Source organism: Thamnophis sirtalis, unplaced genomic scaffold (assembly GCF_051295495.1).
Source record: "Thamnophis sirtalis isolate CommonGarterSnake01/CBP01778 unplaced genomic scaffold, rThaSir2_p1.2 scaffold_4, whole genome shotgun sequence".
Lineage (NCBI taxonomy): Eukaryota > Metazoa > Chordata > Lepidosauria > Squamata > Natricidae > Thamnophis > Thamnophis sirtalis.
Window position 1 is genome coordinate 59,998,950 of NW_028261384.1, and position 19,648 is coordinate 60,018,597.

The 19,648-nt window shown below is 41.8% G+C and overlaps 1 protein-coding gene across 1 annotated transcript in view; it reads left to right on the plus strand.

The window, feature by feature from the left end:
* Window positions 1–19,648, plus strand: part of LOC106540478 (transmembrane channel-like protein 2) — a 183,170-nt gene that overhangs the window by 58,847 nt on the left and 104,675 nt on the right. Inside the window, exons 8-11 of the mRNA XM_087714395.1 lie at window positions 2,697–2,787; window positions 6,366–6,447; window positions 8,436–8,542; window positions 17,468–17,566. Coding sequence (XP_087570521.1) covers window positions 2,697–2,787; window positions 6,366–6,447; window positions 8,436–8,542; window positions 17,468–17,566 — 379 coding nt within the window. The remainder of the gene's footprint in view (window positions 1–2,696; window positions 2,788–6,365; window positions 6,448–8,435; window positions 8,543–17,467; window positions 17,567–19,648) is intronic.

The window sequence follows — 19,648 nt, forward strand, 5'->3', positions numbered from 1 at the left end:
CTCCTCTGCCACCAGGTCATTGAGGTGAGCCTAAGGGGCCGGAACAAGGAATCGCTGTAATGTAACGAGTCCTTCTTCCCCGGTAATGGCTAGCCCTATAGCTCCCATCATATCTGCCCCTCCCAGTTGTAACCGGAATGCTCCAACCCTCCCCCACGTAGACCCCCTCCCCTCTCCCATGGCCACAATTCTTCCCAGCAGGCCACACATACCATTCACTCTAGGGCGGCGGCGGATCCGGGCCCCCATCCACTTCTGCTTCTGCACTAAGTGGAGGGGGCTCCAGGCCACACCCCCAGTCCAATCATATTCACTCAACAAACATTCTACTCAGTCACACCCCACAATGATCGTTAAAAATACTATTCAGTGATATAAAATTAATTAAATTAATTAAATAAAAGTGGGTGCATTCTCTCTCACAATTGTACCATCATACACTCAACACACTAGTTAAGAACGCAGTTCTTGAATCCATGAAAACAGAGGCGGTCAGCGCAAGTCTGAGGCGGCTGGGGCCGGTAATAGTTGGGAGGGAGGGGTACCTCGTTCTTTTCTCCCGCATAGTCTGGAAATGGTGAAAAAAAAAGTCTGAGGCAGCTGGGAGAGTTGGTGCTAGTTGGAGAGAGTAGGCTCCCCATTTGCCTCATCCTTGTCCTCTCTCTCTGTGGGGGCAACAGGCAGAAAAGGCCCCACGATGCTCAGGACATCCAGCGGTGGCAATATCCAAAAGCCAAGGGGGAAGAAGAAGAAGAGAGGGAGGGAGGGGGAGCTGCATCCAGAATAACAATGGCGGTGGTAGAGGAGGTCAGCTGCCCAGTCTCGGGGCACACCAGCATAGAACTCACTGGCAACAGGGCAGGCACAGAGGCATAGACACAGCGGCTCCCCCGACGCAGCAGGGCTGGGCCGCGGCGGCCGAGTAGGTGGAATGGTGGTCTTGGTGGCCAGAGTAGGTGGGATGGCAGTAGGGTTGGCGGCTCCCCCAAAGCAGAAGGGCCGGGCCATGCTGTCTGGAGTAGGTAGAATAGCGATCGCGGCGGCCAAAGTAGGTGGGAATGGCGGCAGGGTCGGCGGCTCCCCCGAAGCAACAGGGCCAGGTCGCGGTGGCCAGAGTAGGCAGAATAGTGGTCACAGCGGCCGGAGTAGGCGGGATGGTGGCCGGGTCGGTGGCTCCCCCGAAGCAGCAGGGCCAGGTCACGGTGACCAGAGTAGGTGGGATAGCGGTCACGGTGGCCGGAGTAGATGGGATGGCAGCAGGGTCGGCGTCTTCCGAGAGCAGCAATTTTCAGAAAGCAATGTTTCTTCTGTTAGCTGCTTCTCCAGATCCCCCTTATATTGCTCTTGCCTTACTTTCACCTCAATTCGATTCCCAAGCCTCGGTTCCATTCCTTTTAGTCGTTTTTCCTCTTGGAACCTGAGCAGCAGAGCTCAAGCAGACATCTTCCTTGCACATGCGTTTTTCACTAACCTAGCTAGAGGATTCATTCAGCCTGCCAAATCTAGGTTGGCCACCCTGGTGCTCTTTAAGGAGAAAAAAGACAGGTTGATGAGGCTTTGCATTGATTTTAGAGAATTTAACATGATACTCCCTGCCATTGATGAATGACATGGGGAAGGGGTTCACCAAGCTAGACATAAGAGAGGCTTACTACCAGGTGTGGATCAAAGATGGAGATGAATGGAAGGCAGCCTTCAACTGCCCATTAGGCAGCTTCCAGTTTAAAGTGATGCTGTTCGAACTACAGGGTATCCCTGCAATCTTCATGCAATTGATTAATGAAGTGCTGCATGAGCACCTCTACAAGGGTGTTCTAGTCTATCTGAATGGCATTCTCAGTGAGACTTAGAAGAGCACTCTAAATAAATGTACCAAATTTTGAAGAAACTCCTAGTTGCTAAACTACACATGAAGCTGTCAAAATGCGAGTTCCACAAGACTTCCCTAGATTACTTCTGCTACCGAGTGTCAAATGAGGGAATTTTTTAATCTGCAAAGGAAGTAGGATTTTCCCTATATTGTAGTATATCTACCTACGTCACAAATGTTACAGTTTTTCAATGTGTGACCTACTAGAAATTTCTAGTGGAATTATGGTTTTACAGTGACCTGTAGCTCTTGGAGAATACTGCAGTATCTGTAATGAAAACATACCATTTATTACAGCCGCACATTTAACTTCTCAATGTGAATAACCTTGGTGCAGTTTGCTAGTAGAACTAAGCAGAAGAGATTTGGTGAGGGCAACTTGTCTATAAATAAGAAGTCATCTTGAACTCAAACAATAATTCACTTACAATGTTACAGCAGATCTTAATAAGCTGTATTACTGAAGATTAAATCAGTTTATAATGCAAATATATAATGCATCTTGGAGAAGGAATTTCAGATCTACTCTACTGTTATTGCAAATTTCTATAGGTTAGACCATGAATCAGAGTTTTTATTTCATTTATTTATTTATTTTGTCAAATTTATTTGCCGGCCTTCTCATAATTCAAGACAATCCTCAGCAACAGAATTAGCTCTGTGAGTTCAACCCCAGTACTTTTAATACTTGTAATATACTATATTGTGATTAATGTCAGAGAAAGTTTTAGAAGTCATTTAGACCAACTATCTCTGATATACAGGTATACATCATATTATAATAGATAAATATAATCTTTTTCAATTATTATTATTATTTACTTAGGGAGGCTCAAGATTTTGTAGAAAAATTTGAAGGTGCTTTGGGAAAGGGAAAAGGAAAAAAGTTATATGCATATAAGATGATGTTGACAAAGGTAAGTGATCAATATTATTTATAAAATGTTTATACTATTGAAATTTAGAAGTCTGAATAACTTATATTAAAAGTGAAAATATTGACATTAGTTTCAAAACTAAAACTCAATGTTTGGCAGGCAGTAAATCTGAAAACTAACTTGGATAAATGCATCTCTACCACTGCATTCCCTCATTGATTCTAAACACATTAAAATCTACTCTCCTCCCTGACTTTTAACAAAAGAAATGGCATTTGTGTACAATGTACCATGTCAGCAAAATAAAAGCAACCTTCCAGAAAGACAATTACATCCTCAGTGCAACAAACTTTCTGGAAGAAAGAGAATGAATATGGGTTCATATTGGTGGTGAGATTCAATTTTTTAAATTACTGGTTGTGTGGTCATGACTTGGAGAGGTCATGTGACTGAGTAGGCATGGCCAACTCGATGGCACTCATGCCCATGACCACCACATGACCACCACAACAAGGCACGCCCATAGAACCCAATAAGAAAAAAAATTGAATTTCTTCCTATCTATCTATTTTCTGCCCAGGCCTGGCCTAATCTGTCAAAGGCCTCCTCCTGCATGCTGCCTGCTCTTCCTTCACCAGTCCTGTTTCCACTCTTTCAGAAGCCCCAGCCCTAGCCCAGGTTCCTCTCCCACAACCACCTCTTTCTTTGGGCTTATCTTTCTCCCACGGTGGCTGGCCTGAACTCTGGAAGGCAAGTTCTCTTTTTCAGTGCAACTGCAAGAAGCCTCCAAGTCTTTGCCAACTGCTTCCCAGCAGAGGGGGCTGGAAGCTGCCGAAAACTACCAGAGGTCTCGAACATGCCAAAAAAGCTGCTGCCTTCACCACCCTGTTCTTCATGCCAGCCGCGCACACGCATTCCATTGCCTGCTGCAATGGAATGTGTCTCCAAGTCACTCCACTCGGACTTGCCTGGGCAAGTCCCTCCGGTGCAGCAGGCAATGGGATTCGTGTGCAATGGGAGGAACACAAACAGAACTAAAAGCCTTGGATAGGAAAACTAAAAAAATGACAATGAATCATGCCCTTCATCCATGCAGTATTACTCTACAGTACTTATTAAGGAAAATAGGTGAGTCTGGAATAAGTATACATAGACAGTTGTAGAAGAAAACAAATATGACTATGGACAAGATGTATTGAAGTTAGTGCACGATGAAGGCTTACTTACTTAACAATGTAGACACAAAACTGATCCACAAGAAAAACCCAATGAAAAAAAGCATTTCTACAAAAAATATTACATTAAAAAAAAATAGCAGGCAAAATAATAATAAGACCCGGTAATGGCTAAGAGCAGGAAAGTTTAAAAAAAAAGAGGCAGAACTAATTCCGAAGGCACAAAACCAAATCTTAAAAATAAATGAATACAAAGCTAGAATTGAGAAGCCATAGTTGCTAAAAATCTGAAGAAAGAGTAGACCACTTAGTTAGCCGCTATAAGAAAATCACACAGATGGACCACAAATAATGGCATGACAAAGTAGCAAGAACTGCAAATAGACAACTGGGGGTGGGGGGGATGGAAGCAAACCAGAGGTGGGATTCTCCCGGTTCAGCCCAGTTCAATTGAACCAGTAGTGACAGTAGAGGGAGGCTCCGCCCACCTGCCCGGATGCTCCTGCGCATTGCAAAATAGCAGTTTTATTTGGAACAGCATAAATCCTGTGATGATTCTTATAACCATTATACAACATCTGCCTATCAAGGTACTTGTAAAGAACCCAATGGGATTAAAAATGCCAAAATGCCAAATCCAATCTGAACTTCTTCCTGACTATTCATTGAACCATAATATTAATAAGCATTCATTCTTTAATTCTTAATTCTTCAGCTCTTCAACATAGGCCAATTCTATTACTTTTGTCTTATAGCCACCCCAAAAGTTGGCACTGTAAAATTTGCAGTGGATCTTTTACTAGAAATCCTATTACTAGAACTAATAGTTGTAATGTACACAGCAATTCATAAAGTTAGGGAATGAATCCCAACTTTGAATATTTGAACCTTGGATGTGCTAAATTATTATACAGACTTAAGCTCTGGCAGACCATCAAGCTGTGGGGTTCTCTTGAGTTTTCAATAATTGAAGGAAAGGTAACAATTTGAAATATTAAATATTTACAGAGATCAGTGTGGATGAGCATTCCTTTAACCTCTTCTCAAATTTGAATAAAGTTGACCAAAAATGTCATGGCCACATCAGATCCCAGTTTGGAGGAGGAAAAGAAGTAGGAACTGGGACCATCCAACAGGGATGACACATCTCCCCTGGAATATTTAGAGAGGCCAGGGTCTGAGGACAATGCTTTCCAGGCACCTCAGGCATTGGGGGAGGTAATCCACCAGACGGAGAGCTGCCTGTCCTCACAGACACAGGTGAGGGTCAACTGCAAACAGGCAATGGTAATAAGAGGCAGCAGATCCCCTCTGATAAGGAACAGCGGCCTTCCCCAATCCAAGATCACGAAGAGTAGTGGCGGCAAATTCAAAGGAGGTCTGCGAGGCTGCTCAGGAGAAAGTTACCAGTTCCTCCTAATAAGGAACACATGATTTGCATTGATTTAAGCAGAGATTGGGGCAGATTGTCTTTGTCAGGCACAATTGTTTCCTTTGGCATACACTTTCCCCAGCCTTGGAAAAACTCTGTCTTGTATCACATTTCTGCTGTGGAAATCGGCTATCCCTTGTGGACTCTTGATCTTGCCCCGTGGACCTAGGGTCTTGTGTACAACTTACAGACCTTGCTGTGTGGACTTGTACCTTTTTTCTGGACTTCCTCTGCCTTTGTGGTTTGGCTCTAGTGATTATATTGGCTTTGTTTGTGGCGCTGCGGGTAGCTTTTTTCAGGGAAGTTTGGGGTGGAACTTTATCAGCTGTTTCAGGCAGTTTATTGTGGAATTAGCAGAGCAATAAAGGAATCTATCAAAGCCTACTTCTGTCTAGGCAACCCTGGGTCATAACAGAAGGTTTTGCTGCTTAGAATAACATAGTAAATTGTTGTTTTCTGTTTTGACAAGGCAAGATGCCAGTTAACAAAACCCTTTTCCCCATTTGAGTTGTACAATTCTTAAAGAAGCTCTCCCCTGTGTAGGTACAGAAAAATAACAAAATCTTGCATAACTACTGAACTATCATTCTCTGTAAGCTATGCAGTTGTCACATTCACATTTAAAAGGTATTCTTGGAAAAACCAGTCAGAAGGACCAGGTCACTGGTAAACTTCAATTGTTTTTAATACCCGTTTTGTGGGCATGGCTTGGTGGGAGTGGCAGGGAAGGATACTGCAAAATCTCCATTCCCACCCCATTCTGGGTGCAGCCAGAGGTGGTATTTGCAGGTTTTCCAAACTACTCAAATTTTCCGCTACCGGTTCTCCAGAACCTGTCAGAACCTGCTAAATTTCACCCCTGAATCAGGTTTAAATGAAATGCATTAGATTTAGTAGCCCAGCACATCTTCAATTTTCAAACCCCTAGCATTTAAACTCTAAAACATTTCCCAAGTTTTTCTTTAATTTAGCCTTGAATAAAAATTTTATTTTGCTTTGTTTCTTTCCAGAAATGGGTCAAGTTTAGGAGAGATTTTGATAATTTTAAGACACAATGTATACCTTGGGAAATGAAGATAAAAGAAGTTGAAAGTAAGTTAACATTTATCCACTTAGCCTACATGTCTCAATATTATTCTCAATTCATAACACAAAACCCGTCCCCTTTCACAAAATGTATAAATTGTTTTCAATATTATTCACAAATCAGAATTCAAGTAAAATATTTTATTACATTAAATGTAGTCATCACCATCATTAAGGCATTAGTATCCTCTTTATCTTCGTTTTCAGCCTTGATCTCTCATACTGCAAGGAAGGAAAATGATAATATTCACCTAGAAACTGGGGTTGCAAAATAATTCATACAAATAAACTTTTCTCATTATGAGTATGTTGTCATTTCACTACGATGTCTGCAGGGGTGGGCTTCAGCTGAAACCCACCCCTGCACCTGTGAAATTTAGTGTGTCTTCCCGTACCTGTTCTTCCAGAGGCTGTGTACCGGAACGCTCCCTTCCATGGCTTGTCCCCTTCCTTGCTCCCCCCGCCCACCCAGTCACCGCTCGCCCGCTCACCCTGCTTGTTCGCACCAGGCTTGCTCCGCCTACCCACTTCCTTTGCTGGAGTGCAGGATTGGGAGAAGCCCACGTGGCGCACTCTCCCTTCTCTTTAACAGCCGCCTCATTTCCAATTGGGGGGGATCCATGCAGAGGGAGGAAAAACATGGATTTCTTCCCCCCACCCTCTCACCCCATTGGAAATCAGGTGGCTGCCAAAGAGAAGGGAACGCACCCCGTATGGCTTCTTCAAACAGCCAAAAAAGGAACAGGAGTGGAGGACTCTCCTTCTGTCCCACGGAAAAAAAGAGCAGCTCCACTCTCACACTCTTCCCCCTAATGCTGCTCAGCCTGAAACATGAGTTGGAACTTCCAACCTTCAGATCGACAAGCTCAGCATCTTAGCCACTGAGCCACTATGTTCCTTTAAAACACATACACTATCATAAACTGCAGTTCACTTCATCAGATGGAATAGACAGACTGATGTAAGTAAGTACTAATTTTCTTGCCTATCCATACAATTTGAGCTATCGTGGGAACTTTCGTAAACCTGTAAAAAAAGCATAGCACTTAATTTTGAATTTTTTTTAAAGCAGTCTAGTTTCTCTTCGTTGTTTGGGAAAAATCTTCTTGACTTGCCCCTGATGTTGTTACATGCACAAATGTCTGCTGATTTAATTCTTTCATACATGCTACTACATATTACAGAGTATCTCTTCTGAAGAATTCCTCAGCCTATTATGATACATTGCAGAAAGCCTAAGATATATTTGGGGAATATATTTTCCCCAAGATATATGACGGAAAGGGAAAGTAATCAAAGTCTTCCAGCAAAGAATGAAAATTATATTTCTTTATGGCAATTACTTAGATTTGCTTAGCATGCCAATTTTAGAAACCATTTTAAAAAATAAACAATGGAAATCTTTTTGGAACTGATCTATAAAGAAAGATGCAAATAATAATGGTGAAAGAATGCAAAAGTGGTTAGCAGATGAAAGACATAGTAAATGACATCTCAGCCGTGGGAAAGATAGGACTATAAGGGAGGGGTGGGGCTCAAAAACTTTGCCTTGATTCTGCATGAGATAAGAGGACATTGACATCTTTTCAAAATAGCACTTTGATACTGTTGAACAATAAAATAGAGTTCCAGTAGTTTTGCAAAAACTGTTTCTTGATGAGGTCTACCTCAAAGGGCTGACATAGTCCTACCATCAATTGAGACACTTTAGATATTTGAGATTGGATGAAGGGGGGGCATATAAAAGTTGACAAATAATGTTTGTGGAAGTGATAAAAAGTAAATTAATCTGAAGGAAATTATAAATCTGATTGAATCAATTTCAGTTTGAGACATTTGCTCCTTCCAAAATCCTCCAAAGAACTTTGAAGAAAGAACTGAATGCATACAGTAGACACTCATATTTAAATTGATAGCCCATTACAAATCCATCCTGTTCTCTGGACAATTCAATTTCAATAACTTTTCTAATAGAAGCTTATTTATTTTTTAAGGTCATTTTGGTTCTTCAGTGGCATCTTATTTCATATTTCTGCGATGGATGTATGGCCTAAACCTGGTTCTGTTTGGCTTAATATTTGGACTAGTTATAATTCCAGAGGTAAGTATATACATAAATAGTTCGTCTGAGAAGTACCGTTAACTACAGTATAAATAGAGTAATTCCAAGCAACTTTAATTTTACATCAATTATTGGGGGGAAATAATTTCTTTATCATGTTAGTTACTTTTACTGCATTGATTGCCTATTTACCAATGCCTTTGGCTGGCTTACAATGTCCAACATACCAAATAAAAAGTTAAAAATAATCCTCTCCCTCCTAATTTTAAAAGATGACCCTGCTAAGGAAGAAAATAAAATGAGATATGTTACATATCATCCTAGTTCAGAACTGTGAGAAGGGAAAAATTGTAACTTTTCGCAATGCAAAATTATCTTTTACTGAAAATCAGACCCAGAACTTTAAAAATATGTTATGTAGGGAGGGGAAAGGATTGAGAGAGGAAGGGGAATCAGATGGATTATTCAATTATTCAGTTTTCTGAGAGCCAAATTACATAACTTGAATGCAAACTAGGTTCAATGGTGACTTTTAGACATTTATCTAAATGTCCTGGCTCTGTGAACCTTCTGATGGTTATGGCTTGGATGCACTAACTGTTCAAAACTGGAAGGAATATTCATCTCATTGTGTTTCTTCTTTTTGGTGAACATGTTGTTGAATACCTTCAGCATTCTTTCTTTTCAACATGACTCAGTTATTTTTAATGGAGCATACAAACATATCTGTTGTGGCCCAGCAGCGGCCAGCTGAGCTGTTGGTGGAATCTGACAGCGATGAACATTATGGGACTGGCCTGGAGGCTGAGGAAGACTCTGGGGGGTGTTCGGAGTCAGAGCAGGGATTAGACAGGCCCACCAGATGGCATCTGAGCCAGGGAGCAGTGAGGAAGAACAGGGGGAGGTTGTCCCTGACATACAGATGCGAGGGCTGATAGGAGAAGACAGCAGCTGTGGAAACATGCTCACAGAACAAAATAGGACACAAGTGGTTACTGATTGGCCCCTCCCAGAGAGCTTATAGGTTGAGCAACGGGAGGGGAATTTTGCAGGAAACATCAGTTTAAGTTTGAAGAAGTCTGTGAATTCCGTGAGTCTGGTTTTTCATAGAGATAAGTTTCTGGGCTCCTAGTCAAGGGGTGGCTTATCTACTTCGTTAGTCATGACAGATGGCCAAGCCGGCATCAGTATAATTTGGAGGTTTGGGGGACAGAACAGTATGTTTCCTGCCTTTTAAAGCAGATTTACATATAATTTAAAATAGAGCAGCTTCGTGCAGAAAACGTGCTGCTTGCGCAACAGGTAGCTGTTCTGGCTGTCCAGGTGGCTCAGCTCCAAGTTCATGCTGCTCCACTATTGCCTTGGAGGAAATGCCCGGCTGCATTGCCTGATAAATTTGATGGCAACCAAGCCATGTTTCCAGCTTTTTTGGGACAATGTCAGCTATTTATCAGCTTGAGAGCGGAGGATTTCCCCACTGACCGAGATAAAGTGGGGTTTATGATTAGCCTTCTCTCCAGCTCCGCTGCTCATTGGGCTAACCCACTGCTGGTCCAGGCTAGTCCTTTGCTGGATAGCTTCAGGGAGTTCTGGGACCACCTCAGGTTAATGTATGAGGACCCCATTAAGACAGAGATGGCTACCCGACATCTGAAGTTTCTGAAGCAAGGCCAGGGTTTCTTGCAGGAATACATCAGTGAGTTTAGGCTACTTAGCCAGGATTCAGCTTGGAATGAGGCAGCCCTTATGGACACATTTCAGAATGGATTGTCAGAAGACTTGCAGGATGAGCTGGTGCGGGTTCAACACACTGGCCCATCTGTGTCTCCAGATTGATGCTCGGTTGCAGAGGCAGGGAATTTTCCACACATCCCAGGAGAACAGGGTGGTTCCAGCCATGCGTGAGATTCCAACTCCATGGGAGGAGCCCATGGAATTAGGTGCAGCCAAACCCCGCTTGTCAATAATGGAGAAAGACAGACGGCACTTAGGGGGATTGTATTTTTATTGTGGGGAACCTGGGCACATGGCAGCCTTTTTCCCCAAGAAGAGACAAGGGGCGTCAGTTACTGGACCTACACCCCAGTCCCAGAACTTTTTGTTGGGAAACACCCCCAAGCCCGATCTAAGGGAGACCTTGGGTTGGGCGCACACCAATTCCGAGCTATGCTCAGAGACAGTGACTTGCGGGCCTCCCCAACACCTGATCCTGGCTTCTCGAATAGTCCTGTCCAGTAGTCCACAGGATATTCCGGCACATGCTCTGGTCGACTCCGGGGCTACCACGAACTTCATGGATGAGGTATTCGTGACCAAGTATGCAGTTCCTCTGTGTCTGGTAGATCCTCCTATGCTTGTGGAGCCCATTGATGGCCGGGTGCTTCTGTCTGGGCCTATCCAGGCCGCCATGCAACCCTTGCACCTGGTCATCGGGGCTCATGAGGAAGCCATCCAGTTCTACGTTACCTCTGGCCTGCATTTCCCCATGGTCTCAGGCGTGGCTTGGCTTCAGGTGCAGAACCCACAGATCTATTGGTCCCAGAACCTTGTCACTTTTCCAGCCTTGCAATGTGTGGACCACACCCATCATGTCTGTGCAGGCCAGCTGCTGAGTCCACCCGGGGTGTCCTTGCCTTCTGACACAGCAGATTTTGCAGACGTGTTCAGTGAACAAGAAGCAGACCATTGCCACCACACCAGCCATATGATTGCCCCATCAATTTGATTCTGGATGCGCCGCTCCCTGTGGGTGGTTTGTCTTCAATGTCAAACCTGGAGTTGGCCGCATTGTGGGACTTTCTGGACAAAAACCTAGCTCAGACTTTTATCAGACCCTCGTCTTCACCATTGTCTGCCCCGGGCTTGTTCATCAAAAAGAAGACTGGAGATTTGAGACTCTGTTCTGACTACCATAGGCTCAATTCTATCATGGTGCACAATCGATATCCTCTGCCCCTTATTCGTGAACTGTTGGAGCAGCTCAGAGAGGCTACAGTTTTCACCAAATTGAATCTGCGTGGAGCCTACAATCTTGTTTGGATCCAACCCAAGGATGAATGGAAGACGGCATTTGGAACCAGGTATAGGCATTTTGAGTATATGGTCATGCCTTTTGGGCTAACCAATGGCCCTGCTGTCTTCCAACATTTTATGAATGACATCGTCTGGGACTTTTTTGAATAGTTTGTCATCACTTATCTCAATGACATTTTGATTTACTCATCCTCCCTGGAAAGCCATTGGCAGCACCTACACCTGGTCCTACAACGGCTCTGTGAGAATTGCTTGTATGCGAAACTGGAGAAGTGCCAGTTTTGGCAGTCCACCATTGAGTTCCTGGACATCGTATCTCTCCTGAAGGCATTGCAATGGAGCTGGGAAACCTCCTCAGTGAGTGAAGGATATTCAGCAACTCCTCGGGTTTGCCAACTACTTTCGGACCTTTCTCCCCGGCTTTGCTTTCCTGACTGCATCCCTCACTCGGCTCCTGCAGAAAAAAGTTCTGTTTAACTGGGGGGGGGGGCTGAGCAATATGCGTTCCAGGCCTTGAAGCAGGCCTTCATGAAAGAGCCCATTTTGAAGCATCCTGACCCCCACCGTTTGTTTGTAGTGGAGGTGGATGCATCTGATGCAGTGTTACTACAGGCTCACGCCTCCGGTGGTACCCTTTTCTCTTGCGCTTATTACTCGCGGAAACTCAATTCTTCCGAGCACAATTATACCATTTGGGAGAAGGAGTTACTAGCTATTAAGGTGGCGTTTGAGGCCTGGAGACATCATTTAGAGGGGGCCAGACATCAAATTGAAGTCCGTACAGACCATAGGAATTTGGAATTTCTGAAGACCGCATGGAAATTGAACCAACACCAGATCCGGTGGTCCCTTTTCTTTGCATGGTTCAATTTCTGTGTGATGTACAACCCCAGTTCGCACGACCAAAGGGCGAATGCCCTATCAAGGAAACCAAGTATTCATGTACCAAAGACCCGGATAGTTTTGCCCATAGAGTCCTTCTCCATGGTTCATGAGCCTATGGACTTACAGCCTCAGATGCGGGAAGCGCAGTGGTATGACGATTGGGTGGAACAATGGAAGGAAAAGGTGGGGCCTGCCTCCCCATGGACATTCACCAATGAACTCTTGCGGTACTGAGACAGACTCTATGTGCCAGAGGGGCCCCTTCAGGGACTTATTCTATCCCAGTGCCATGATAATCCTGCAGTGGGGCACTTTGTCCTCTTTAAGACCTTGAACCTAGTCTCCCGTACCTTCTGGTGGCCCCAATTATGACATGATGTACAATATTATGTCATGTCTTGTGTACAGTGTCAGCAGGCCAAGTCAGCAATGGGAGCCCCTCCAGGACTGCTTCAGCCATTGCCGACCTCAGAGAGACCCTGGGGGGCTATTTCTATGGACTTCCTGATGGACTTGCCTCCATCTTCTGGATTTATCACAGTGTTCGTGGTGGTGGACATGCTGATGAAGATGACACATTTTATCCCATGTTGGAGATTACTGATAGCCCGCACCACTGCCCACATGTTTATCCAACATGTTTTCAGGCTGCATGGCCTACCTGACAGGGTTGTGGTGGACAGAGGAACACAATTCACAACCCAGTTTTGGAAAGGGCTGATGACGGCCTTGGATGTAAAGATCTGCTTGTCCTCAGTGCACCATCCCAAAACTGACAGAGGGATGGAGAAAGTGATTGGGATCTTGGAGCAGTACCTGCGCTGTTTTGTGAACCAGCAGAAAAATGATTGGGTGGACTACCTGGCAGTGGTGGAGTTTGCTTTCAATAATTCACAGCATACATCCTCTCAAACAACGCCGTTATTGGCCAATGTAGGGTATCATCCTCGGTTATTTTTCCTCACACTCATCGATTCACCAGTCCCCGCAGCTAAGGACTTCATGTTGGAACTACAGGCGGTCCATCAAGTGGTGTGACAATATCTGGATAAAGCCAAGGAGGACTATAAAAAAGTCACAGACAGATCTTGGTACGCAACGCCACCGTTGACTGTGGGGGATCAAGTGTGGCTGTCCTCTAGACACCTTCCATCAAACTGGCTAGTCAAGAAGTTAGACCACCGTTACCTTGGCCCATTTCCTGTTGAGGCAGTCATTAATGCGGTTGCCTATCACCTGACATTGCCACGCTCGATGCAAGTCCATCCAGTCTTTCATCAATCTCTCTTTGTTCCTGAACGGTCGGATTGTTCTCTTTGCCAACCATATCAGCCCCAGCCACATCCTCGTGATGATGAGGAGCCGCCCGAGTATGAAGTTGCCAGTATCTGGGATTCCCGATGGCTGAAAGGATGGTTCCAATACCTGGTTGAATGGAAGGGCCATGCACCTGTTTTGGTGCAGGTCTTCCATGAACAATTCCCATGTAGGCCATACCCTGAACATCAGACCCAGGGGAATGGCCCAACAGTAAGGGATAGTGCTGTGGCCCAGCAGCGGCTGGCTGAGTTATTGGTGGAATCTGACAGCGACGAACATTATGAGACTGCCCTGGAGGCTGAAGAAGACTCGGGGGGGGGGGGTGTTCGGAGTCAGAACAGGGATTAGCAAGTCCTGTTGGTCACCAAATGGTGTCTGAGCCAGGGAGCAATGAAGAAGAACAGGGGGAGGTTGTCCCTGACAGCAGCTGTGGAAACAGGCTCTCAGAAGGAAATAGGACACAGGTGATTACTGATTGGCTCCTCCCAGAGAGCTTATAGGTGGAACGACGGGAGGAGAATTTTGCAGGAAAAATCCGTTTAAGTTTGAAGAAGTCCGTTAATTCCGTGAGTTTGGTTTTTCATAGAGATAAGTTTCTGGGCTCCTAGCCAAAGGGTGGCTTATCTACTTCATTAGTCATGGCAGATGGCCAAGCCGGCATCAGTATCATTTGGAGGTTTGGGAGACAGAACACATGCATCATACCGAGCTCCTCCTTTTGACATCCTGTGGTTATCATCCTATTCCTTTATTTTCAGTCCTTACATACATTTTCTCATGCACATACCTATATGTAAATACATTGCTACAGTAATTATGGTACAAACTTTAGGTTTCAATATTAAAACAGTTCTCTCCAAGCTTGAATAATTGACCCAACTTGATCTTCATTTTTCACAGAACTTTAAAATACTACATAGAGAAAAGAATACAGTGCTTTTAGTGCATTCAAAAGTAAATAATCCATGAAGTTTCTGCAAAAATAGATTTTCTGTCTGCCAAAAATAAATGAAATCCACATTTCTACTTATGAAATATATTATTTAAGGTGAAGTTGGAATAGTTTAAACCATTGCATATTTGTGAACATTGTTACTATCAATATTTTATTTCCAAAAATGAAAAATATGACTGATAAAAACCATGCAAGAAAATATATCAGTATAAGGAAAGAATAGATAAGAAATCCTCTTATCATATCTATTCTATAGGTGGGAAAGAATTCTATTTATTTTAAATATTTAACCTCCAACTGATGTTCCTCCTAGTTTTTCTCCCATTAGATCATTTGATAACAGATTTTTTATAAATATTAGCATCAACACTTGCTAGTATTATGTTTCAGATCAATTCTATCTGGCAATTATTACTTATTTTTAATGTTTGTAAGCATAATTTTATTTTTATAACTATCCATATATTGTTATTTAGAAATTGTCCTTAAAACAGAAAGCATTTTCAGAATTTCTCAGAATACAAGTTATGGTATTCTTCTCAATTGTTCTACAACCAAACAATTGATTATTTTGTCACTTTATTCAATTTATATATCATCTAATTCTTGATGACTCTTAGTAGATCACAAAAAGCACAAAAACTATAAAAAGTAAAATAAGACCACAAAAAAGAAGCAAAGGTGGAAAACTGGGTAGCAACAAACACAACCAGTCCTAAAACTATGTTATTTCAAATATTTATTAGCAAAGAATAAGCTATAAAGGACTTCAATAAACATGTATTTTGATAAATATTTATTAAAGCTAATAGAAGTAGAATTCAATCAAACTATATTTAATACACATTGAGAGAAATTTGCTTTTTAATTCATATCCTAATTCTAATTCATCCCAGTTATTGCCTCCACTTTACCAGGTGGCAAGCCAGTTGCCTCATTGTTTATTTTGTTGTTCAGTTTCTTCTGTGAATAGACACCATTTTACTACAATTGTCTATTGGTAACTGCTTCTTTGAGCTTTTCTAAGTTCATGTTTGTGTCATAGTGACAGTATCTTCTGTCTTTCTCTTTTTTATTGTCTTTAATTTTTCCCAGCATCAAGGTTATGACTTTTCATCATTTATCTAAGTTTTAACTTCATTATTACAAGAAGATCCTTTGTTTTTACTGCAGTTCAAGGGGTTCTCAATGCTATTTTTAATCACCACAATTTAAAGATATTTTTATTCATTAGCCTGTTTTGATGGTCCAGCTATCATACCCATCTACTCTAACTGGAAACTGAATACACTTTATATAATGGAAGAGCAGGCAAGTTTTGACACTTTCTCCCTTCATTTCTATCAACAGATTGCATAACTCTTGTTTACTTCTAGCCATCATTATGGTATCATCACCATATTTGAGATTGGTAAATTTTCTTCTGACATTGTTAATTCCAATTTTTATTTCTTCTAATACAGAGCCCCCCAACCTCTGAATCATGAATCAATATTGGTGTCAGATCCCTAAAAATGATACTGCCATTCAATTGGGAGGAGGGGAGCCTTAGAGTCAATTTATTAGCAGTGCCAAGTGATATTTTACAACTGGTTTCCTAGCACCAAAGTGCTTTGAGATCCCCTTACCTTTTGGGGGAATGTTTATAATGGCTATGTGGGACATTTCACTTTAATGTCTAACGGAAGATAGCCATGGGAATGTATCTTTGTTTGAGTCTCAGGGCAGTTGGTAAAGGAAATATCTTCACACTTGTGTATGGTTAAAATCTACATTCTAACTAATGGGAGGGATCTCTACTGCTTTAATTCTACTTGCCTAAGGGGATTCAGACGTTGCTTTGAACTTAATGGTTTCCATTCTACTTAATAAAAGCTTCCTTTTGAAATACTCTGTTTCAAGAGTCTTCACTTTCTTAAGCTAGAAGAGAAACTCTTACAACTGGTCTGTGATCTGTTAGGACTAAGCAAAGCTTCATCTGTATTTGTAGCCACTCCCCAGTGCTAGATCAATGCCTCAGCTCCAGCTCAAATCATCAGGCATTAGAATCTCATTCTACAATAGGAGTGTGAACCCTATTGTAAACTATGGATCTAGATTGCACAATCTTCCTTCTAACACCCCCATTCTGTGGAAAAATTGTCTTCCACAAAACCAGTCTCTAGTGCCAAAAAGGATGGGGACCACTGTTCTAATCCATCATTTTCACATTATATTTTCCATACAAATTAAATTAAAAGGTTGAATCCTAACATATACTTTCCCAATTTTCAACCATTTTCAATATTCAATTCTAACTATTGCTTTCTGGGTTATCATGCCAATTCTTCCACAGGAGATGAAGCAGCCCAATATAGTGCTTAAGGAATGTCTATAATTTGATGTAATCTACAAAAATAAAGTAGAACAATCTGAATAATTTGAATAATCAATAAGGCAACTGTGGATGTCTTTTTCCAACTTTTTCATTATCAACTAGTTAATAATTTGATCTCAGACACCTCTGTTTCTTCTGAATCCATCTTGTACATCTGGCATTGGAAGCCTGTATTACAAACTCTTATTTGCAGGTGATGTATGTGCAATTATATGGTTAAGCATCATTTAGCACTTTTCCTTTTTGATAATGGAATAGAAATGAATATTTTCCAATCTTTTTCATTATTTCTGTGTCCTTATCTGTTTATAAACTGAAGTAGAGTTTTATTCTGTTATTAATAGGTGATAAATTTTTAGCCCCTCACATAGCATTAAAAATAATTTGGTTATAGATTTTAATGGGTATGCCATATGGGAGAATACCTAGAAAAACTGTACCCAGGGCTGAACAACCCACTGCTATGGATTTCTCTGTTCTTTGGGATTTTGAGGTAGGTACTTCTTGCATTTTTATTTAATCTTTGTTCCTCAGTCTTTTATGACCAAGGGAATGGGCTAAGCAAAAAAGATTAAATTTAAGCATAACAAATGAAATGTTACATGACACAATATTGTTACAAAATATTTATGTAAATGAACATTGTAAATTATATATCTATGTATGTGTGTGTGTGTGTGTGTACACACACACACACACACACACACACACAAAGTATCATGGAAATGTACAATGATATAAAGCCTGGTTCAGTTTTCATTCCCCTTTGTTAGGGGAATATTGTTTGGGAATGGAAGAGCAGATTATGTATGAGTGACACACATACTGCCTTGTGAATTTGGATTGTGTGATTTGGAATTTGTTTGGTGTGGAGCAATATATAGAGCACTGAGATGCAAGATTCAGTGACTATAAAAACCTCCTAGATGAAAGCCTCCTACAATGCATATGGGTCAATATAAAAGAAAAAAAATGTCATAACCTTAGGTATATACTATAGGCCACCCAATCAAGCAGAAAAATAGATGTCCTTTTTGCCAACCAACTAAAAAATACCGTATTTTTTGGAGTATAAGATGCACCTTCCCCTAAAAGAAGGTGAAAATTTCGGTCTGTTTTTTTGTTTGCTGCAAGGAGGCAAATTGCTGGGAGGCAGAGGCAGATTTTTCCCCCTTGTTTTCCTCCCTATACATAAAGTATGTCTTATACTTTGGAGCATCTTATATTCCGAAAAATACAGTGTATGTAGGAAACAATAGTAAAGGGGGACTTCACTTATCCTGACATTAATTGGAAGACTAATTCCGCACTAAGTGAGAAATCAACCTAGTTGACAACTTTGTTGTCCAAAAGGTAGAGGAGGAAATAGAGGGATAGAAATAGAGGGACAGCCATACTGGACTCAATTCTTACAAACAGAAAATAAGTGATGGAGGGAGTTAAAACTGCAAGAAACTTGGGTGAGAGTGACCATGTCATACTATGTCAACATAACACAAAAACAAGCAACAGAGTATAATGATACCAGAGTCCTAGATTTTAAAAGAACTGATTTTAACCAACTCAGAGAGAACTTGCGAAAGATTCCTTGGATGAAAATTTGGAATAGAATAGAATAGAATAGAATAGAATAGAATAGAATAGAATAGAATAACAGAGTTGTAAGGGACTTGGAGTTCTTCTGGTCCAACTCCCTGCTTAGGTAGGAAACCCTAAACCACTTCAGACAAATGGTTATTTAATATCTTCTTTAAAAACCTCCAGTGTTGGAGCATTTACCACTTCTGGAGGCAAGTTGTTCAACTGATTAATTGTTCTAACTATCAGGAAATTTCTCATTAGTTCTAAGTTGCTTCTCCTTGATTAGTTTCCACCCATTGCTTCTTGTTCTACCCTCAGGTGCATTGGAGAATAGTTTGGCTCCCTCTTCTTTGTGGCAACCCCTGAGGTATCAGAACTCTACTATTATGTCACCCCTAATCCTTCTTTTCATAAGACTAGACATATCCAGCAACCATTCTTTATATGTTTATTTTATCCTTGAGTCGCCTAATCATCTTTGTTGCTCTTCTCTACACTTTTTTAGAGTCTCCACATCTTTTTTACATCATGGCGACCAAAACTGAATGCAGTATTCCAAGTGTGGAATACCAAAGCGTTATAAAGTAGTATTAATACTTCGCAAGATCTTGATTCTATCCCTCTGTTTATGCAGCCTAGACATTTGTGAGATTCAAATTATTTTACTACTGGTTCTGTGGATGTGGCTCGCTTGGTGGGCATGGCTTGGTGGTCATGTGACTGGGTGGGCATGGCTGGGTGGTCATGTGACTTGGTGGGTGTGGGATGTGGCCAACTTGACATCACCCAAGTCAGGGGTTAGGGTTAGGGTGCCTGGCTTCTCCTTGTCTCAAAGGCCTCAACAAGATACAATTTTCCTGTCTATTTATTTATCACTACTGAACATCCAAAATATACTATTTAATCATATGTATATATGCCATATGTGTACATGAATATTACATAGTATAGAGTGTGTATAGGTACACAAAAAGATAAATTACTATATATACTG